The sequence below is a fragment of the Lactuca virosa genome, chromosome 5, assembly GCF_052849685.1.
Source record: "Lactuca virosa cultivar CGN04683 chromosome 5, Lactuca_virosa_CGN04683_v6, whole genome shotgun sequence".
Classification (NCBI taxonomy): Eukaryota; Viridiplantae; Streptophyta; class Magnoliopsida; order Asterales; family Asteraceae; genus Lactuca; species Lactuca virosa.
The window spans coordinates 413,837,712-413,862,417 of NC_136430.1; the positions used below are offsets into that span (position 1 = coordinate 413,837,712).

The following is a 24,706-nucleotide window of genomic DNA, read 5'->3' on the forward strand; positions in this document are numbered from 1 at the left end:
TTAAATCAATTAACTTGAATTTCTCCCTTGTAGATGTCTAATTCGGACAACTATGGTCTTACCGAATCTTTTGAAAATGGCTTCCCTAATGAAGATGATGTTCCACGCTCCGATCATGAAAATGGAAATCATTCTTCACTTCTTCCATCTCCTTCAATTATTCTCCCTGACCCACATGTTCGTCGACTTGAAAAGTTCAAGATCACTCAAGCCCTATTGGCAAGCAAACATGAAGATGGAAAGTCTATATGTGCTCACGTCGTGGACATAAAGTTGTATATTGACAGGTTGGGAATGTTGGGTGTCGTTTTCCCGAGGAAGTTGGTTGTTGACTTGCTTCTTCAATCACTTCCCGAGTCCTATGGTCAGTTTGTTAAAGACTACTATATGACAGATCACGACATGACCCTTATTGATCTAACATATTTGCTAATTGCTGCTGAATCAGCAATGATTTGGCGCACTGGTAAAGCAAATTTTATTGGAAGATCTGCATCCCAAACTTCCATGGAACCTAGCGATGGCAAAGGCGATAGTCCAAAAATGTTTTCTTCTCCTAAGGGAGAGAAATCAGCCATGGTCAAAAAGTTTGATCATAAGAAAAAGGCCGAGTCTGAGATAATCCCATGCGCCATTCTGAAAGAGTCTGTTTGTTTCTATTGCGAAGAGAAGGGGCATTGGATGCGAAGCTGTCGTATCTACCTGAAGGATCACAAGGATGGTAAAGTCAAAATGTATGACTCTGCTTCAGGTAAGTCCACTATCTAAGTCTATTAAGTTCCTATTTGTAGATTCTTAATACATGATGTGATAAGATTGCAATTTGATGTTTTGTAGGATCAAAGAAAAGAAAGGAAGCTTAAAGGAAGAGTGAGATGAGTCTGGTCGTGAAGAAATGGATTTCGATCGCATGGTTCGATGATCAGATTTTTGAGCTGCTGCTTAGGAGTCATGATAGATTGCTTAGGAATATTTAGAAACATAGTTTTCATATGTATTTGCATTGTAAGGACAAGCTTTCCACATTTTTATAAATAAAGAAAAATATTGATTTTGTCTTATTTTATATTATCCTTGCAATGGCATTGGTGAAAATTGGTGTTCATATATTATTAGCAATGTTGGAAATGAATTTGATTCTTGTGGAAATGTCATAATTTACCAAATAAGGAAGGATTCTCATCACTCAAGTTTCAATTGGACAGAAACTTGGAATCATGCGACTTGTATTGTGTGATGAATTAGAATCTTCATCTTTGGGAAATTAAGACTAATTCCTTGTTTACATATGTATGTAAGTCAAGTGAAAGATGAAAGGATCTAGTACAAATTGGTGTGCACTGATCAGATCCACCACAAAGGACGATAAAGTCTATTCGTCATGATTTACTGGAAGTCCAGTAAATATGCTTATGCTTACAAGATTAAGTGTAATTCTGAATCATTGAAAAGTTTCAATGTATAGCAGAACGAATAAGAAGAATCAATTAGGCAGAAAGATAAAAGTTTCTCTAATATGAAAGGAAAGGAGAGTACTTTAGTATCGAGTTTTATGATCATCCTAATGATTATGAAACCATATCACAATTGATCCTCTAAGGACACCTTAGTGCACTTGTATGACTAAGAAGAGGAATCGGGAATTGTTGAAATGGTTAAATCAATAAGATGAATCATACTTCGTTCCAACTTCGAGTTTTAGAATCGTACTCTAAGTTGCTCCAAGTTGTACCTTGAGTGACATTTTCTAAAATATGTTTATAAACACATCATGAAATGTAGAGTAGAAAAGTTTCCTTACTCATGTACATTTGAAATTGGTAGTTGTGGTGTTTTGGATAAAACAAAGATCAACTAAGACCAATTACATGAAGTGTTTTCTTGATAAGAACCCGCACTAACTCTTGAGTATTTGGGTGTCAATGAATGTTTCTTGACAGAGAATATTATATTTCAAGAGGTCAGTAGGAGTCTTAAAGATCTCGAAAAGCTTCAAGAACTAATCAAGAATAAACCTATTATTTATCACTAGCACGCGAATTGAGGTTGATAACCTATCGTGTTGACATATTCTTGTTTCTGTGCCTTTTCCAGTTAGTTTGACTATGCATGTGAGTTCTATGAGTTCTCATTTGAATGCATAAGGCAAAGCACCTTGATCAATCAAAGTACATTGACCAGTATAGGTGAGCTACTCAACAACTTGGAAGCAATGGTAGGACCCTTGTACGTGCTACTAGATGGCAAGAAATTAAGGTTGAACAAGTTCGGTCTGTATGAGTTTGGATTTGTCACAAACCTTGTCTTGTGATTATGGTTTTGACAAATTCACATGGATAGGAACACATACACCATTAAATCTAAGTGGTAAAGGTTTCTCTCCGCTTTATGAAAATGATTGTGAGGAAACGCTTTCACTAAGTAGATTTTAAAGAGATTACAGTTGTGTTAATTGCATTCTCAAATTCGATTATGATTACGACATCCCTCTTCATAGTTCGAATTGTGAGAAATGGAAAAAAGTTTGAACATTCAGGACTTACTGCTATAAGTTCTAAAATCGTTTAGACACACATGTGAGCTTTCTAATGAAAGGTGTATAAGCTTGTGAAGTCTAAATAAAAGACTTTTCAAAGCACCAAGTATCAGAAATCTAAACTTTGGAAAGAAAGTCAATTAGTATTGATTTCTAGAAGTCCAGCTGATTTCTGGGTACATGTCAAAGCTAGTGGGAGCATAAGTGTTATGCTTGTAAGAATGTAATTATTATGCTAGTGGTAGCACAACTATTACGTTAAGTATTGCGAGTTAGCAATGCTATTTATAGAAAACAAAAGTTTGCAAAGTTGCACAATTTGAAAAAATTGTTTTGCTATAATTAAGGGAGAGGAACTCATACTTCATTTCAAATCTAAAAGCTTAGATTGAGATTTTAATAGAATTTAGTCATGAACATATATGAATGTTATGATGAAATGTTTCAACATAAGGAAATTCTATATATGGAAATGTTATAGCAAGAGACTCATAAAGTATCATGTCTTTATGTAAGACATTATGAATCGTGTCCCATATGCTTCGGGTATAGGATCGATTACATATGCTATAATATTTGTTTGTTCTGAATTTTCCAAATGCCTAGGGAATTAAGAAGGAAAATGAATCAGAACCGTATATGACCAAAGTTGTTAAACAACTGTTAAGGACAATCCAAGGTTCGCCAAAGATTGGTTGCTTATGGACAGTTGGAAGTATAGTAATGGATGGACCATATTGACATAATTATGATTAGATAGGACTCTATTAAGAATGGATTGTTATATGGCAAATATGGAAATGTTTCCATGTTGGGAGTTGGATATTAAGAATCTATGTGTAAGTTAGAAACTTTCATGCAAGAAGGATGTTCAAAGGAATGTACTTTGAATGTGAGACTTCGCGTTTGTAGAGTTGTCTTGTAATAATCTCCATTGGAGTACTTTGTGATATCATTGTCCAGGTCTCTATGACTTTGGTGCATTGACATTACAAAAGGATCATTGCATGATAGTTTAGAATCCAACACATTCTAATAGTGGCAAGAGTTTTGTATTCTTACACTTACCATTTGGAATTGTGAAATGAGCAACATTGGAAATGTTTTTCAATTAATCTATTTCACAAAGAAAGGACCATAGGTAAACATAGTGAGCATCGTTGGAGCATGGGATGACTATTGTTTTCATTCAAGTATTAAGTTGATTAGTCGAAACATTATACAAGAATAATGTGTAATCAATATGGTGATTAAATAATAAGTGTTCTATTTATATTCAAAAGTTTTGAAACCATATTGGATTCGATTATTCTAGTGTTTCACTTTGCATGTTTTACTTCCCGAATAACTAGGTTATTCAAACATCCACAGTCAGTCATAGTTTAGAAGTAAGTAATGAGGTAAGACTGTCATGGATCTAACTGTAGATTGTCTAAGTGTTTAGACATAGCACAAGTTTGCTACAGTGTTCATGAGTACTCCTGTTATAAGATTTGAGTACTGGATTAAACCCATGCTCATCTAAATCACTTCATGGATTTTATCACGAGTGATTGTGAGACGATAATATCTTATATTCTTCAAACGGAGACATATAGTTGTAGTTTACAAATCGGTTGCACATTGATGATACGTAAACGCACCAGTAACTTGGTGTTACAAAACGTGTTGTTGTGTGTGATTTGATGAGTAAATAGAGCAAGCATATGAGTCGAAGTTTATCTGTTCCTTTTATCCTAAGAGGGATAAAAGCGATATCTGTGCCCCCCCCCCCCCCCCCCGATGATTTAGTGATGACACCCTAAGCGCTTGGCCAAGCCTGGACTGATTTGATCTGTTTAATTAGTTAGTTGTCATAAATCGGAAATAGGGAAACAACACAATGAACAAAGAGAATGATTATAATCCATGTCTCAGTTCATACGATATCTTGTAGAATGGAGAAATATATGATCCCTTATCTAATGGACACGATCAGAGTTGACAGTGGCTTTTCAGAGCTACGATTGCTAGTCGGTTTTTTGAAGTCGTACTTGCAGTTATAGTTATTAGACTTATCCAAGTGGGAGAATGTTGGATTAGGTGTCTAAGCCCATAACTATAATTGGTATGTACTTGACCCGAGAGTAGCATGGTCCATTTTGGGTTGCCTTCACCGGAGCAATTTGATAGGATGGATATTTGAGAAAGAGGTTATTTGTGATTTATTAATATATTATAAGTATAATATATTAATTGAGAAATCATATTATTTAATTGGTATTGATCAAGAATTAATTTGGAATTAATTTAGTGATCAAAAGAGACTAATTAAATTAACGAGGATTGATTATGTAAATCAGTGATACATATAGTTTGGGCTAATGATCCATGATTGATTAGTAATGGACTAAGCTTATATGAGAGTTCATGAAGTGTTAGTCCAAATGAGTTATTGGATCAAAGGCCTAAGTGGATGGATTAGGGTTTACAAGTGACCCTTGAAATTCTACAGTATATATGTAACCCTTAAAGCCCTAAAATCGATACTTGTGCATTCTAAGAAGATGCTAGCTGAATTTTGGTGCCTCCAAGCTCTCTCTCATTGTCCTCCATTGCTCTTGGTGTTTGTGACACATTTGAGGCATCACACTTGAGGTGCTAAGCTCTTGAAAGGCCAAATTCTACAAGCTACAACAAGAGGTAATCTTCTAACTAGTTTTTTTATGATTCAAATATCAAACGTGCATCCTAGTTAGGCTTCATGCTTTGGAAAATGAATATTGCATGTGTAACTAGAGAAATATTAAATCCAAAGCATTAGGGTTGTATGTGCACCATAAGGATGTTAGAGTATATAAAACCCATCAAAACAGACCTTACATTCATTTACACTAATGATCTACATCTCCTTTTAGTCTCTTAGTGTAATGTGTCCTCTTATCGATACCTATGATACAAATAAACTGCGTGGGTCAGGTTGGGAAACCTGGTGAGTACATAGGGTTTTCAACCCACAATAATAAAGTTATTATGTTTCATCAGCAAACAATTAACCCAATTACCCATCCCCATTATCTTCTTTATTTCTTAAGGATCTACCCTAAGAATCATCTATCATTCACTCATTCATTCCTAAGGATTTTCCTTAGAAATAGGAACGAAGTCCATCGCTGTCAGAGTTTATCTAACAGGCACTAAGTCCATAGCTGCCAAGTTTCATCTGTAAGGAACTAATTCCATAGCTACCAATGTTCATCTGTAGGGTACTAAATCCATAGCTACCAACGTTCATCTGTAGGGTACTAAATCCATAGCTACCAACATTCATTTATAAGGCACTAAGTCCATAGCTGCCAAATGTTCGTGTATGAGGCACTAAGTCCATAGCTGCCAAGGTATTTAGAGTACATCTGGTGAACACATCGTTCACAACACCTACAGGTTGCGAGCCTGCTAGTGTTCCATCGGACTGTCTAGAATAGTCCGTGGTTGTCATCTATACTCTGCTAGATGACTGGGCTAACGCTTGGGTCAAGGCTTCTCATCGTCTCTCACTTCTCATTATCATTCTTCATCGCTCATCATCTATAACATCTTTCATCTCTAATCATTCATCTCATCTATCCTCTACCCATCTTTACCCATTATAATTATAGGTATAAAATACGTATACAGTTTAAATCGAATAAAACATGTATATTTTGTTCATTCATCATAGATATCAAGAACACAGATAATATGCACACATAGCACGTAATTTATATTAAATACTTCATATCTATCTGTAAGATGAAAGTAACTATGCACTCACTTGTTAAAGTGATGATTCCAAACTCGGGCAGCGCTTCACTTCTAACCATTCTATTTTCCTTCGGCGAAACCTAGTATCATTACCGATAGATTTAGTCTAATATTTATTGCGACTATATACGAGCGATATTGTTTTATAAGTGTTCAACAATACTTTTCAACCACTATGTAAAGACAGGGGCCAGACATGAAACACCGGAGGGCGGGACCATTTTGGCATTATATCACTTCTAAAATCCAACAACCCTATGATGCCCTTCAAACCAGATTCCCCGTACCGCGGGTAGTTAAAAGATATTATAATAACACTTTGTATATTATATTTTATAATATATTTATTGTTTATAAGTTCCTAATAATGGTATTGAACTTAAACATAGGTTATACTTGAAGTAGGGTAAGCATAACTCACTTACGGGGAGGTTTGGCTAGGAACTGGGCTCTGCGGGGGCAGAACTTCCAAGCCGAAAAGCTCTTCTTCTCGGAGCCTTCTAGAGCTCCGGGGCTTTTCCTCTACCACCTTGAGGTTACTAGTGCTTTGGGAGGGTTTTGGGAGGCTTAGAGAGAAGTTAGAGAGAGAAGTGAAAGGGTTTTGGTGTGAAAAATGAAGGCACTCTTGCATGGTATTTATAGGCTGGAATTGGGTAAAACTCATCGAGTTTTGGCCTCCGACTCGTCGAGTTGGGAGAAAGCAATGGCTCAGATCGCGCCACGTCACCCACTTCGCAGGAGCACCCTTCCGACTTCTAAATTCCATAACTTTCGCATACGAGCTCTGTTTTCGACGTTATTTATATCCATGCGTAGGTATTGACAATATCTACAACTATCTGACTCCATCGGCTAATTATCGAATGATTTTAAATTTAACAGTATGAGAAGATTACATTGCTAACGACCGTGTAAAATTCATAACTTCTACATACGGACTCCGTTTTCGACTATCTTTTTATCCTTGAGCTCCTATTAATGAGATCTTCAATTCTCATTTGGGTTGTGTCGGCTAGAAATCGATCGATCTAAAATTCGAATTCCGGGATGTGCACTGTTATGCTAAATTTTAGAAAAATCATAACTTCCTCATAGTCTCATACCAAGTCAGATTTGGACCTTTTTTATGCACGTTCTCGGTTTAACGTATACTATGACTTTTGTTTAGATCGCTAAAGCTAAAAAGTAATTTATAAAAAATTCACTTTTTACGTTACGCAGTGCCATGCCGGTTTAGCCGTAAAACTTTGACGGGTCACAGCGTTCTTTATATGTACGGAACCCTTGTGAAATATACTATAACTTAGTTAAGATTATTCCTTCTAAATAATCTTCTATCAAAAAGTCATTTTTTGACGCTTATTGTCTCTAAATTGACTAGCCCGAATATGCGGGCGTTATAGTTATTTCTTCTATCGAAGCTAGTTTTAAGTCTCAGCTTGCTCCAATTTTGGATCTAGTGATTCGAATACCGACAAATGCTCTACGACCAATGATCGTGTAAAATGGGGAGAAAGGTGTGGATCGTCAAAGGTTGGAGGTGATGAAAAATCTAAAGTGGTTGGGAAACTCTTTTCAATACAAATTCCTATTCCAATTCCTTATATGTCGACTCAAACAATGATAACAACAACAACAACAACAACTCAAAATATCAAAATTGATGTGTCGAAGCTTCAAACAAAGAAGGCTTTGAGTATAAATGAAGGAGGATCTGGCTCTTCGATAGTTACGCCAGTTGCAACTGTAGAGCTCAAGAATAAAGGAAAAGGCATACATGTCGAACCTTCTGAGGAGGAGAAGAAAAGATTGAAAGAGTTAGAGATGGAAAAGTTGAAACAACTTAATAGCTTTATGAGACAAAGGGAGAATGATCCAATTGGTCTTAATAAGAGGTGGTGTTAACAGATTTAGGTGTTATGAAACTATTGAATAAGTTGCTTTTGGAGATGTCGATACTTTTGAAAAACAACCAAAGCAGTTATGCAACTAATAACTCAACACTCAATCAACTTGACTTTCCTTTCAACCCTTCAATGTTCACTTTTACACAGTTCAAGCTTCCTGGTAACTATCAAGATACAGAAGAGTATAAAAGTATGAAAATAAGGTTCCATGTTGTCCTTGGAAAGAAAGAATATGAGGTTTGGTCTTTGAAAACGATAATCAGATTAGTCTCAATATCAAAGGATGTGATTATTGATGGTATCATTCCAAATATTCGATATAAGTCCTTCAGATTAAACAATAAACCATGTGAATTTACTATTGTTGATTTTCCACTGATGAATCTAAATGATCTTATCATCCTAGAGAAGCTCATGGGAGGGCTTGATAATGATCAAATTCCATACAAAGCAACATACATCATAGGATATGGTTACATCAAGAACTTCATTAATTGTTATTTTGCTCATTTGGGCTATTTGACTTTGAGTTTGCAACAGAATATAAGAAACCTCCAAGAAATCCAAACACAGTTTTGAGCAAGGATTTGGATATAAACGATTATGAAGATGGAGAGATTCTAATGAAATCCAAAGTTGTGGTGTTTCTAGGAAAGAAGAAAAGGATGGACAGAAGAAGCACTTCTTCTCTACTGATTTAAAGGAGATGTTTTCAAAAACAAATCTAACAAACATCTTGCTTAAAATCATGAAATGTATAAAGAGTACAAAAGGAGTCAAAATGGAAATAAGGAAGATAGTTTGTTGGTACATAGAAATACGAAGAGTTTTGATGAATGCAGTGAAGACTCTACCTACTGCTTGAAGACTTAAATATTCATCACAAATGGGGAGATCGTAGAGTCAAATGATGTTGTGATGATATTGAAGTGTCATAGTCTTCTGGTAGTAGTCGAAGTATTGTATAGCAATGTATATCGAATAATTAACCACCTTCGATATATCTATGCATTTTAGTAGGCATTGTTATTTGTAACACTTTAATTGTTGAAGTCCTTCTATACATTTTGAGTTTGTAAGTACTATAAATAGTGCTATGGTCTAGGTTATAAGTGACAGAACTTTATCTTTCAGACACACTCTTGTAACCTTGACTTTCCAGACTAATGAGAGCTTAAACCATATTTATTTACATCTTGTGTTCTTATTTCTTTACGAAAACTTTAATTGATTGATTTCTTGACTCTTCAAACATTATGAAATAAAATAGTCGGTGACAATTGTAACATTTGAACAAATTTAACAAGTTTGATAATCGTGTACAAAAAAACGTTGTCTAAATATTCATTATCCTCCTAAGTCATTTTTTTTAACGGCAAGAAGTTTAATAATTAGCTAGCAAGTAACTTCTAAAATGTTACAAGAAAGAGGTCAGATGACATCATAAATGCAAACACCACCATACAATCCATACACATTGAGCAAAAGACCTGCGGCCCAAATACAGAAAGCATTTCAACATCACCCCATTTAACCGTGAACATCAACATCAACAAAAACAACCGAACATGAACAAAGTACTTTAAGCTCCTTCACTGAGAAGCCTCAATATAAAATTGCAGCAATAACCTCAACCCTAATCGGACGCAATGTAAAAACGGACAATTAACTAAAGCATCATCATAGTTTGTAGCTTAACCCGAGTAAACTAAAAGCACACATACATGAGCACATCTAGAACACCTTTTTAATTACAATAACTAGGACCACATCTGCTAACTCCTTCTCGACTCCATCATCCACATGCTCATCTTCCTCAAAATTATTTTTGACCTCAATATTCATAAAAACAAGTTTAAATTATGTTGATATTATCTTAACAAATTTCTTGTTATTTAGATTAGTAAATTAAATAGTACGTAATTGGAGTCATGTTTTAAAATGGCAGGTTTGTAACATAAATTTAGGAGTCCCATATGGATGGGTAAATAAAAAAGAAGTGTATTTTTATATCTATAAAGTGAAAATAGTATAAAAGTCACTAAGTTTACATCAAAATCTAATTTGATGATGTGTTTTTTTGTCTCAAATTTGACACTTTGTTTTTCAGTTTATTATAATTCTGACCACTTAACCGGTCAAACCGGTTGTCTGCTGATGTGACATGTTAACATGGATGCTGACGTGTCAGAATTGAAAAAAATGTTATAAAAGAAACTAAATTTTCACTTTTTTTTTCAATTTTAACATTATTTTTTTTTCAATTTTGACATTCAGTTTTTTTGTTCCAAATTGATCATCATTTTTTTTCCAATTTGTTTAGTTTTGATGGTGTGGCACTCTTTTTTTTTTTTGTTCTGAATCTGACGTCATTTTCCTTGTTCAATTTGAAATTGTATAAATATTTTTTACATTGAAACCTTATAAATATTTTTGTTTTTCATTTAAAAACCATATTTTGTTTAAATATAAACTTTTTACATCCAAACCATAATGTTACGTATAAATTTGTATTAATTATATTTTAACTGTATTTTTCAAGCATTATTATGATGTTAAATGAAGAAGATGTATATCTGTAAGAATAAAAAATCATGAATATATACAACGAATGATCCCATGGTATTTAGAGCGAACACTGGACCGTCATGTTACCGAGATTAAATTAACTTATCCGATTGTGCACTCCACACCTCCAAACTCATTTTAATGTTGCGTATTTAATGTAAAATACAGTTATAATAAAACTAATACATATTTATACATAAGAAAAACATATTACATTTAAAATATTTTGCACTCCGGCGATTTCGGACATCATGGGCTGATCAGCGGCGCAGTTCTCTGGCCCCGTCCTTCTTCTCCGGCGGGAGCAAACGCCGGCAGGGCTTGAGCATTCCGTGTGAGGTATACTTTCTGATTGGGGTATTCTTTGGGGTGAGCCTGGCTTCTGATTCCGGTGATACATATGTGTTATGGTGAATTTAATCAAGATTGATCGATCCAATGGTCTCTAATCATTCAAATTCCTTGTATGGGGAGGGTTGGAAGAAGAATAACAATCACGTAGGAAGGATTTATAATGATAGAGCGCATGCAATTTCCAGGTCCGAGTCACAATCTTTTTATATCACGAATTTCCCATATTATATTATTCATATACGACGTGCATGTTCTCGGTTCGTAAAAGTTTGTGATGTATTTATCTCCAAAAAGATGTGACGTATGGGGAAACGTTTTAGTTTTGTTAGATTTTCGGGTAATGTTAATGTTGAGCATATGATTAAGAATCTTTGTGGCGTGTGGTTCGGGTATCACAAGATGTTTGCTTCTGTTCCTCGTATTCCTAAGAAGGATCCCAATTTCCATAGGGGACCACCTAAGGTTGAGAAGAAATGGGAGAATCTATCTGTTTCATATGCAAATGCAGTAAGAGGAGGTCATAGCGAGAAATCTTTTTCTGAAAAAGAAGATTCGACCATTGTTCTTGATTCTGGGAATTTTGTTATTGACAACAAAAAGTTAGCGTGTTTAGTTAAGGCTCGTGATTTTAGTACTCTTACTAATCTAGGAATGTTGTGCCATGATGAAGGTTTTGATAACTTTATTATTCGATATGTGGGTGACCTGTGGGTGATGTTTGAATTTAAGTCCAAAGAAGCATGTAATAATTTTTTGACCAGTGATGCGGTTAACCACTGGATTTCTGAAAAAAGAAAATGGGACAAAAACTTTGTGTCATCTGACTGTATTGTGTGGGTTGATGTTGAAGGTCTTCCCTTACGTGGTTGGAGTAAAAATTCTTTTAGACATATCTTGGCCAAATGGGGTTCAATCGCTCATCTTGATGATAATATTGGAGAAGACGTGTATAAATCACGTGTATGTATTCTCACCTCGTTTCTTGGTATAATTTCTGAAGTGATCAAAGTTAGTATTGATGGTGAAATATTCCCTATTCGTATCAAAGAAGCTCTCGGTTGGAATCCTTCATTCGTGTGTGATTTTAATGATATTGATAATGATAGTGTTGATGCAAGTCACCGATCTGAACAAGAACAAGATGGTAGTAATGACTTTTTAATTGACAAGGAAGAAGCCTCACTAGATCCTTTTGGTATTTATGATACAATGGAAACATGGATAAAGAAAAGAAAGTAAAAAAAACAACGAAGCTGCATAAGTGTTCACCTCAGGGGAATTCTCGGAATTTTGATACCAAAAATGAAAAGTCAAAATTATACTCGACATCTCCTGTTGCTGTTTCGGTTTCAGATCCTGCTGAACAAGATATTCCTATTAATTACGAACCAGCACAACCTCCTTCACAACTGGAAGTTCCGCCGGCAGCAGCTCAGGCTGCCACTGTTCTGACATCACCTTATGTTGTGAATAGTGCGACAGCAGCTCCAGCCGATATTCCTGATGCTGTCTCGACGGCCTCGCCTCCTGTTTTGTTTTCTCATCTTGGAAAAAATTGTGAAGATAACCAGAATTCAGGGGGTAATAATGATGTTTTTACTGAAGAATCTCCCTCTAAGGCTCGGGTTCATAGTAAACCTGTGGGTTTTTCTGGAGGATTCGGACGAGTTTCGGGTATTAATTGTTCTGAAGATGATCTCTCTCATCCCCCGGGTTTCTCAAATCAGTGTTTTTCTTTTTTGGGGAATAATCAAAGTATATCAGATGGTGTGGATAAAAATAATTCGTTTTTAAATGAATTAAAAAAAACTATTGCAATGGGAGAATCGTTGGGGTAGAATATGGACGGTTGCATGGATCGTGTTACAGAAATTATAAAAGGTCACGTTGAGAGACAATTTCCAAAATGAATTGTCTATCAATAAATATCCAAGGTGCGGGCTCCTTAGATAAGAGGAGTTGGATTAAAAAACTATGTAATCGTCATAAAGTTAATTTTCTAGCAATACAAGAAACTAAGTTAGAGTGCGTTGACTTAGTTGTGGCTCGATCTTTTTGGGGTAATTCTACTTTTATGCATGCTTTTTCTCCTTCTCGTGGAGCTTCTGGGGGTATTCTTGTTATTTGGGATGTAGATTTGATTTCCCAAAATCGTATTTCAATTCATGATGGCTTTGTTGCTATTGAGGCGGTGTGGGTTTGTTCGGGGCTTCAAGTGATTTTTATTGTCGTGTATGCTCTTCAAGGGTTGAACAATAAAAGACTTCTTTGGAACGATATTTGTAATACTATTTCCAATTTTTCGGGAGAATGTATTGTTATGGGTGATTTCAATGAAGTTAGAGATGAGTCTGAGAGACTGGGATCGAATTTCAATTTGTCTTCAGCGAGAGTTTTTAATAATTTTATTAACTCTCTTGATCTTGTGGATGTTCCTTTGGGTGGACCTCGATTCACTTGGAGCGATAAATAGTGGTACAAATTCAGCAAGCTTGATAGGTTTTTGATCACGGAAGGTTTTTTGGATTATTTCCCTCGCCTTTCAGCTATTGTTTTGGAAAAGAATATTCCTGATCACCACCCTATTCTTCTGTTAGAGCACCGGGTATATTATGGTCCGACACCTTTTCGTTTATTTCATTCTTGGTTTCATATGGAGGGGTTTGATAATGTTGTTCGGGAGGCTTGGTCTACCTCGTTGGCGGGGATGGAGTTGACTAACTCTTGGGTCATTTTTAAGAAAAAACTTCAGTTTCTTAAATCTAAACTTAGGGTGTGGCACTCTAATCATCGGGACATGATGGGTATTAAAAGGAAGAATATGCAAGATTTATTAGAGTCAATTGATTTTTGTCTCATGGAGGATGTTGGATCTTGATCATTTAGTTCAAGTTGATCTTGCTCAAAAGGCTAAAATTCAGTGGGGCATTGAAGGGGATGAGAACTCTAGATTTTTCCATGGTATTCTTAATCGTAAAAGGAGACAAATTGCTATCCGTGGTCTCATGATTGATGGTATGTGGGTGGATAACCCGACCCAGGTCAAAAAGGGGTTTCATGACTATTTTCAATCTTTATTTCAGGAGAGTTCTTCGTGTAGACCTGTGACTGATGGTGCTCTTTTTAGTACTATAACCCAAGTGCAGGTTGATTTTTTTCAGTCTCCTTTTTCGTATGAGGAGATAAAAAGGGCTGTTTGGGATTGCGGCTCTACTAAAGCCCTAGGACCTGATGGTTTTACTTTTGGGTTTTTGAAGAGATATTGGGATCTTGTTGCAGCTGATGTTGAGGCGTTTGTTCATCATTTTTTCCATCATTTTGTTGTTCCAAAGGGGTGTAATGCCTCTTTTTTCACTATTATCCCAAAAGCCAGAGATCCGAAGACTCCTAAAGATTTTAGACCCATTAGCCTTATTGGTTGCCAATACAAAATTATTGGTAAACTTCTAGCTAATCGTATCGTGGAGGTTATCCATAGTGTTGTTAGCCTTGAGCAATCTGCTTTTATCAAAGGCAGACAGATCCTGGATGGTCCTTTTCTTCTGAATGAATTGGTTGCTTGGAGTAAGACTTCCAGAAATCCCATGATGTTCCTTAAGGTGGATTTTGAGAAAGCCTATGACTCGTTATCTTGGGATTATTTATTGGAAATTATGTCGATTATGGGATTTGGGTCTATGTGGTGCTGGTGGATTAAGGAGCTTTTATCCACTGCTAGAGCTTCTGTGTTGGTTAATGGTTCTCCGACTGATGAATTCCAAATTCATCGTGGGTTGATATAGGGTGATCCGTTGTCCCCTTTCCTTTTTATTTTCTCTATGGAGGGTTTCCATGTTGCTTTGACGAGGGCTCGAATGGGGAATGCTTTCAGAGGGATTTCTATTTCAGGAATTGAGATTTCTCATCTCCTTTATGCTGATGATGTTATGTTGGTCTCTTCTTGGGATCCTGAAAATGCGAATTGTCTTATTCGTATTCTTAGGTGTTTTTACTTGGCTTCAGGGCTTAAAATCAATTTATCTAAAAGTAAATTGATTGGTGTGGGAATTCCTTTTTCCCAAATTCTTGTGGTGGCTAACAGGATTGGCTGTGCAGCTTCTGATCTCCCTTTTCCCCGTCTGGGTATCCCGGTGGGTCAGGCTATGACTAGAACTTCTTCTTGGGTTTCGGTGGTTGATAGATTTCGTTCAAAGCTTTCAAATTGGAAGGCTAAGTGTCTTTCTTTTGGAGGTCGTCTTACTCTGGTGAAGTCTGTCTTGCGCTCGTTAAGGAGCTACTTGATGTCTGTTTTCCTTGCTCCTCTTTCGGTTTAGAAGGATTTAGAAGGAATGAGGGCGAGATTCTTTTGGGGTGCTGACGGGGATGAACGTCGTATGCATTGGGTTAAATGGGATCGAGTTATAGCTTCCAGGGATGAAGGAGGATTGGGGATTGGTAGTCTTTTCTCTTTTAATAGGGCTATGATTTTTCGGTGGTGGTGGAGGTTTTATCATTGCCCTGACCTTTTGTGGGTTAGAGTGATAAAATCTATATATGGCTTGGATAGTGCATGTAGGAACTTGAGCTATCCTATTAATGGTCAAGGTCCTTGGATTGGGGTTATTCGTATGTTCTCACAGTTACGCCAGAAAGATATTGACCTTCAATCTCTTTGCCTCGTTAGAGTTGGAGATGACACTCGTACTTCTTTTTGGCACGATGTGTGGATGGGTGATGTGCCCCCTGTCTGCCTCTTTTCCTAGAGTTTATGCTCTGTATTTGCGTAGACATGTTTCTATTACTGATAGGATGTCTATGGGATTGGGGGTTAATACCCTTACACGTATTCCTAGAGGCGGAGCGGAACAGGAGCAATGAGATAACTTTATTTTTCTTTTGCAGGATTTCCAACTCAGGCTGGTTCTAGATAGATTGGGTTGGGTTAATGATATGTTAGATACTTTTTCTATTTCTTCGACTCGTAAATTTCTGGATGGTTTTACGCTTAGTAATGGAGTTATTTCTACTCGTTGGAATAATTGGGTTCCATTTAAGATTAATATTCTTATTTGGAGGATTAGACTGTCTAGTATCCCTACTAGAGAGCGTTTATCCTATAGGGGTATCTTGGTGGATTCTATTCTTTGTCATGTTTGCTCTTCTAGAGTAGAGACTGTCGATCATATTTTTGTTGAATGCTCTGATTTCATCGATTTATGGTCCCGTATTGCAGTCTGGTGGGGTGTTAAATGTCCTTCTCAGTTGATAGTGGACTCTCTTATCAATTGGGCTGCCTCAACTTCTTGGAGAATCGGTTAGCGAAAAGCTTTTGATGCAGTGATCTCGACTACCTTTTGGTGCATTTGGACTTTCAGGAACGCTTTGATTTTTGGAGCAGCTACACCTAAGAAGTCTTTGCTTTTTGATGATGTTGTCCATAAATCTTTTATTTGGATTTCTAGTAGGTGTACTAAAGCTAAGATTAATTGGTGCTCTTGGCTTCACAATCCTATTTCATCTACTATTTTGATGTAATTCTTTTTCTAGCGTCTTGCTAGGTCTAATAATATTCCGCCGTTCCAAAAAAATATCTATACATAACAATATGGTTTGAATGTAAAAAAAAACCTTGTATTTATACAAAAATATGGTTTTAAAATGAATTAAATTATTTATATGATTTCTAATGTAATATATATATATACACACACACACACGATTTCAAATGGAAAATGGTCAGCATTAAATAAAATTGAAAAATTAATGTACAATTTGGAACAAAAATGTAGTGTCAAAATTAAAAACATAAATAAATAAATAAAACCGAACGTCAAAATTGAAAAAAAAAATGAAAACTTAATGTCTTTTATGAAAAAAAAAATAATAATTTAATATTAACACGTCAACATGCCATGTTATCAAGCCACATCAGAAGACAACCGGTTTAACCGGTCAAGTGATCAGAATTATAACAAACTTGAAAACATAGTGTCAAATTTCAAAAAAAAAAAAACACAATAACATATTGGAATTTTGTTGTAAACTTGACTTTTGTGTTATTTTTCTATCTAAAAAAAAGATAAAAAGGAGTTCAAAAGTCATAAGTTGAAAAAAGTGACCTGAAGGGTTTGAATAAAACTTAAAGACGAATATTTGTTGTACTAAAGGTTTAAATGGCTTGCTTGATTAATGGAATAATAGGCCAAGCCTGCGTTGAGTTCTAAGACCGTTATGCCAAGTTTAAGATTTAACGCTTTAAGCCGTGAAACGAAAAGAATTCAAGCTGAGCCATGTAAATTTAAGCCAAAACGTAGCCTACTTTGACAAGTTATGGTATTAGGTATTTTATGGTCCAATTGATTTCAATTGGTTTGTAGGGTACTAATGACAAAGGAGTGATTGAGATCCCCGAAGATAAGAGAAGGAGTAGGGATGAGCATATGGACCAGGGAACCGGCCGGAACCGGAACCCGATGGAACCGGTCGGGCCGGGACCGGTACTATAATTTTGTCAATTTTTAGAACCGGGACCCGGTAAGAACCGGTCGTTGGAACCGGCCCAAAACCGGGAACCGGACCGGATAACTCACTCAAATTTTGAAAGTTTCATAACTCACTCAATTTAATTTTTGTTTACCTGAATCTTTTTCCTACATGTATATTATGATTTGTAGTTAAGTTTAGACTATAAAAACGCTTGATTTGGTTAAAAATTGAATGAGTTACAAGCCCCGCAAAGAAGGATGTCAAATCAGAATTTTTTTTATGTTTCAGCAATTAAATGTAATATGACTTTGTTGTTCAAATGTACATAACTCACTCAATTTAACTTTTTTTGACCTGAATCTTTTTCCTACATGTAGATTAGGATTTGTAGTTAAGTTTAGACTATAAAAACTCTTGATTTGGTTAGAAATTGAATGAGTTACAAGCCCCGAAAAGAAGGGTGTCAAATCAGAATTTTTTTAAGTTTCAGCAATTAAATGTAATCTGACTTTGTTGTTCAAATGTGCATAACTCACTCAATTTAACTTGTTTTGACCTGAATCGTTTTCCTACATGTAGATTAGGATTTGTAGTTAAGTTTAGACTATAAAAACGTTTGATTTGGGTAGAAATTGAATGAGTTACAAACCCCGCAAGGAAGGGTGTCAAATCAGAATTTTTTTATGTTACAACAATTAAACGTAATCTGACTTTGTTGTTCAAATGTGCATAACTCACTCAATTAAGTTTTTTTGACCTGAATCTTTTTCCTACACGTAGTTTAGGTTTTGTAGTTAAGCTTAGACTATAAAAACGTTTGATTTGGTTAAAAATTGAATGAGTTACAAGCCCCGCAAGGAAGTGTGTCAAATCATACCGGTTCCAAAACCGAAAACCGGCAAAAACCGGACCCAGAACCGGAACCGGTAGAACCGTCGGGCCGGTTCGGTTCTTGATTTTGGCCGAAGCCGGTTCCCGGTTCGGTCCGTTTGCTCATGCCTAAGAAGGAGCAATAGTAGGCTTGCTACCGGGCGAAAAACTCGGAAGCAAACTTAATACTCGCATCTTAGGATCCTGATCAGGGACGAACGCATGATTTCACAGTAGGGGTGTCACAGGAAAGTCAGGAGTTGCACCATAATAGAAAAAATAAAAATTTCGAAAATTTTTCCACTGCATCCGGAAAAGTCAGGGGTTGCCGGTGCCACCATGGACCCATCCTAAAACCGCCCCTGATCCTGACTACGATCTTAAAATCTTAACCCGATATAACCAAACCATTTTTAATCTTTATTATATGGTCGAGCCTCAAAAAATTGTCCAAACAACTTGATCTTGCAAAATATAAAACGTTCTTAAATAAGATCTCAATCTTAAGAACTTTGATCATAGACTTGAGGAACAACGTCAATGTATTTGAGCTACAAAGTATTGAAATAATAAGAAAAATTTTAATATATAATTATATATGCACTCCTTATGTATAATAATTTTTTATGTGGAAGCTAATAAATGTGAATTTCATGATAACTTTTATAATATCATGTTTTAATATATATATATATATATATATATATATATATATATATATATATATATATATATATATATATATATATATATGGGAAAAGTGAATATACATTCCAACCCCACCTAACCTTAGGTATTAAACCTCATGAAACTATGTCGTTTTATTAGCAAAAGATTGCAATTAGGGAATTCATGATTAACACTTGACATTGCAGATTCAATATTGAAGCAATAATTTTGATAGGGAAGCAAAAATATTAATTATCTTTGACCTTCGTGATGGTGGAAAACAGTAATGTTTACTGACGTGAAGTAATAAACGATAATAGAAGAAAGAAAATATGGATGGTTAAACGATAATAGAGGAAATAATTGCAATGGGGAATTGTATATTTATCAAGTGAAAACTGAATTGGTTATATTTACTAATATAAAACTGCATAATGTAGAGGTTTAGTACGTAAGCTTAGGTGAGACTGTAATGTATATATATATATATATATATATATATATATATATATATATATATATATATATCCCTATTCTAATAAAATAATAGTTTTATTCTCCTTTTGACATGTGTCATACTATTAGACCCCCTAATCAATGCATATTTTATTCTATTTGTCAACTTATTATGTCTCCTAATTAATGCATGACACTTGTCAACTCCATTTCAAATTTTAAATTTTAAATTTTCCACTCTAATTACATTAAATTAATAACATTAGAATAAAATTAATACAAATTATAAAATGACATAATTTCACATATTTATTTAAATCAATGATTAAAATTTATATAACTAAATAAATATCTTAATTAATAATTTATTTAAAATAATTAATTAATAATTTTGAGTTTTTACTATAAAAATTTAATTAATTTTCAATGATTAAAATTTATATAACTAAAAAAATATCTTAATTAATAATTTATTTAAAATAGTTAATTAATAAGTTTGAGTTTTTACTATAAAAATTTAATTAATTTTGTAACCGTGGTTTCCACGGGTTATAAACTAGTATATATATATATATATATATATATATATATATATATATATATATATATATATATAGTGTGAATGTAAGTCTACATCTGGTCCATCGGATGAGAAGCAATTAAGAATTAATGCTGATTTTCTTACTTTTTTTTATTTAATTTTTAAATTAAATCGATAATAATATTGTTATAAGGGTAATTCAGTATTTTTGTAGGATTTTAAATTAGGAAGTCGAAATGTTACGTTCGTATAACCCGATTGTTTCGTTCCACAGTTTAATATTATTCGATATTATTAGGCAAAAATGTGTATGATATTAAGAAATGAATATACGATTTCCTTCAAAACAAATCAATCATCCACTCTGTAAAAGATATCGTATCACCAATGCCAAAAATACAGTAGCCGACTAGACGAGTGATACAGGGTTTACATTCAAATCAAAGAATCATCCGCTAGCTGAAGAATCGAACAATGAGAAGCCGATCAAGCTCAAGATTAAGAGAGAACTTCAAAACGAAGTTCACAAACACAACATCTGCGCCACTTCAGATTGACGACGACGACGATTTTCTTGATCCACCGTTGCCGGGTAATGTTTAAGTTTTTGTTTTGCGGTATATGCTTCAAGAATGGAAGTGCTATTTGCAAAAAAGTATTCATTCTGTAAGTTTGATAACGTGACGTAGGATAATTTTTTTTATGAAATTTAGTTCAAAAACAGTTTGGGTTGGAACAGGTTAAGTTTGAACATGGCACGTTAGTTAATAACGAGTTTGGGACTTATTCTTCAACAATTCTAATAATATTTGTGTAATATGGTGTATTCTATAAGAATGAGTCGTTATTCTTGGAGAATTAGGTATGAATTTATGTTTGAAACAATTTAGGGTTTGAACATGTAACTTACTGGAAAAGTGTGTTTTTTTACAATGATCAGAGAATTTTGGGTTTGCTGGTGTTGTGGCTTATTACTAAGTGTTTCGTTAATATTTATATGTTCTTGTACATGTAATGCTCTAAGAATCATTGGTGATTGCAATTCCCTTGTTGTTGAGATGAACCGGTGCTACGACAATTGAATTGTATAGTTTATGTTGGTTGTAACGGTTACATACATAATTTAAGGATAGAGGACAGTTGGTTTAGTAAAAAAAATTGATGTTAGTTTAACTGTGAATTCAATGGTCGGTTAGCATAAGTGGTTTGTTGTTGTGCACGGCCTATATGAAGTGCAATACATTCTTGTAGAATGTATCAATGTACAGGCTTGGTTGAGATTGGTGTGGGGTAGTAAAAAAGTAGTGAACAATTCATTTAGAATAATGTGAAATACATAATGAACATATTCTTCAGGAATGGTGTGAAATAAATAATTAAGGAAAGTATATCAAATTCTATGAGAATACATAATGTGAGTAAAGTGGTTTATTTTTTTATTATTGTGAACGAATTGTATTGATTTAGGTAAGTTGAAACTCGTTTTTTAACCTAATTTCATTGACAGGTTCTGGTTTAATAGAACAAGCTCCGCAAGTTGTAGCAGCATTTGGTGAACAATTACCAATGGTAGAAGTCATTGTAGAACATGAAGCAAGTATGAGTGAATGGAGGAATGAAAATCAGGAAAAAAAGAAAGAAGAAGCACATAGTAGAATCAACAAAGAAGGGTAGAAAAGTTAAAAGAAAAGATGATGGTTTCAAAGTTGGAGAAATCAGATAAAAAAGAAAGTGTAATTTAGTAGCAAGGGCTAATACAAGTAAAAAGGAATATGGTTCTGGTATGCACAAGCCAATTGAAATAAGTAGCAATTCGAAGAAGATGTTTGAGAAGAAGGTAAGGCAAAAGAAATTGGAAAAGAAATTGGAAAAGAAGATGGATAAAAGCCATCCATAAGGGCTTAGAAGACTAAATAGTTGAATGTCACCGACGAAGATGAGCCTAGCTGTTAGGAGTTTGACAAGGGCGCAAAAAGAACTAGTTAAAAAATGGGTTTAGGTACGTTATTAGATATAGATATCGATAGTTTACTAGGGCACTTGAACTACTATCTTCTTGATAATTATGCTCCATTGACAAATAGACTTGTGTTCCAAACGGTGGCTTGGAAATAACCAAAGAAAGGATACATGAGATTATGGGTATACCTATGGAGGGTGTTAATATTAAGGAACTACCTTCCTGTTGTATGGACAATCATGTACTTAAAGAATGGATGGCTCAGTATCCAAAAAAAATTGTTTTCTAGTACAACATATTTGAAAAAAATAAAGGAGTCAAGAGTGGATGACATTCTCTTTAGACTTAATTTTATAATACTGTTTATCAACACCTTTATTGAGTCAAAGCAAATGGGGACATGTCAAATAAAAGCTGTTGAGAAGTTAATTCTATTGGAAGACTATTCAACTATCGATTGGTGTCGGTACATAGTTGATAGCTTGATGACAAAGAAGCAGTTATGGAATCGGGAAACCGGTTTTGCTATTACTCAGGGCCTATTATCGTATTGTTAGTATGAATGTCAAAAATATATTTTAAATACTAATGATTATTATTCTATAATTGCTATATTATTAAATTTTCTAACAAATTAGTAATATGTATACAGCTTGTTTATGTGTTTAATGTCCGTATAAGTAAAAGCACTAAATTGAAAAAAAGGACTCCTTTCATAATACATGTTACTGGAGATAAGCTGGAAAAGATCGAGGATTCTGAGGTGAATGCGGATGCTCTTGGGATGGGGCATTTCATCAGAAGAGAAGATAAAGAGAATGAAGATGTTAGTGATACAGATATGGAGTTGGAAACAGTTGAGAGAGAATTTGCGAATGAGGAGGTAAGCACTGTTATTTTATATCCATTTAGCATATAATGTTATTAAGTTTGATTGTGAAACAGATTGGTAAATGATGGTCTAATATATTTAAGAATGGGCACATGACAATGAATTATTTAGGTTTGAATTACATATTCTATCAGATAGACTTGATTATGTTATATAATTCATTCACAATGATGACATGGTATGAGGTATATGAGCGTGTAATGAGTTTTAAAATTATGTGAATCTAAAATAATGGATTAATAAGAAATTTTCCTGGTATAAATTATTCTGAATAAATGAATATGTAATATTATTTGTTTATGACAGTTTAAGTATTTGGTACATGCGGGCATATTGTGCCATATTTGACATCAGGTACAATAAAGCAGTGACTGAAAAAGGCAGCATGGCAAAAGCATTAATTGAAGGGCTGAATAAGTGTAACACTCATAAAAATTGCACCGATTTAAAACATTTTTAACCCATTCAAAACCATTAAATTATTACAACTTGTTTTCAAAATAGTTTAAACATCAGAGTATCCCCAGAACCAAATCACAAAATCATGAAATATGAGGAGCGGTACGATCACGCTTTTGCCTTGCCACGATCACCTGATGTACCTGAAACAATAAACTGAAACCGTAAGCTCGAAAGCTTAGTGAGTTCCCCCAAAATACCCGTACACACATAACCATACACATACAACAATGAACAACATACTATGGGTCCAATCAACCGTTAGGTTGGAATACCCCAGGCCCTCAACCATCGGGTTAGAATGCCAACATACTACGAGTCCAATCATCCTTGGGATGGAATACTCTCGGCCCACAGCCGTCGGGTTGGAATGCCCACACACCTATACATACAATAACTACTATGGGTCCAATCATCCCTCGGGATGGAATACCCCAGGCCCTCAACCATCAGGTTGGAATGCCCACCTACTATGAGTCCAATCATCCTACCGGGATGGAATACTCTTGGCCCACAACCATCGGGTTGGAATGCCCCCTACTATGAGTCCAATCATCCTACCGGGATGGAATACTCCTGGCCCACAACCATCGGGTTGGAATGCCTACCTACTATCAAACATGTGCACCTATCAAATAATCATATAATAGTCTACAAGACAATATACTAGGGCCCTAGCATCCTACCGGGATGGAATACCCTCCACTACTGCTCAACACGTGCACATATAACAGGTAATCTCCTACCAGCATACATACAGTCAGACCAACTATAGGTCACTAAGCATAGCCACATATAACCATCCTATCTACCAGGATGCTAACTAACATATCACAGCAGTAACTATCTCAAATAACAAATCAAAGGGCCGGCCTTGGTGCCTTAGACCCTTGGGTATAGTGAGGATAACTCACCTTGCAACTGCCGAACCGAAACACGAAAGCACTGAATCGAAGCACTGCTCCAATCTCCAACACCTGATGCCATCGATGAACCATGACATAAATACCCAAATTACCATAATACCCTTGAAGGTCAAACTGGTCAAAGTCAAAGTCCTGACCAAAGTCAACCTTCCTGATTGACCCTACTCGTCGAGTCAACCCGCTGACTCGCCGAGTTCCTATACTCAGAAAACTCTCAAATCACGACTCGACTCGCCGAGTCACCCCATAACTCGTCGAGTTCAACAATCTCTGATTCCTATCCTGTCCAACTCACTGAGTCACCACTCAACTCACTGATC

General features: G+C 35.2%; 1 protein-coding gene across 1 annotated transcript; it reads left to right on the forward strand.

The window, feature by feature from the left end:
- The first annotated feature begins 15,002 nt into the window (after nucleotides 1-15,002).
- Nucleotides 15,003-15,461, forward strand: LOC145113995 (uncharacterized). The gene has a single exon (XM_079050021.1). It carries the CDS (start codon nucleotides 15,003-15,005, stop codon nucleotides 15,459-15,461), a length of 459 nt encoding a protein of 152 aa, XP_078906147.1.
- Nucleotides 15,462-24,706: the final 9,245 nt, after the last annotated feature.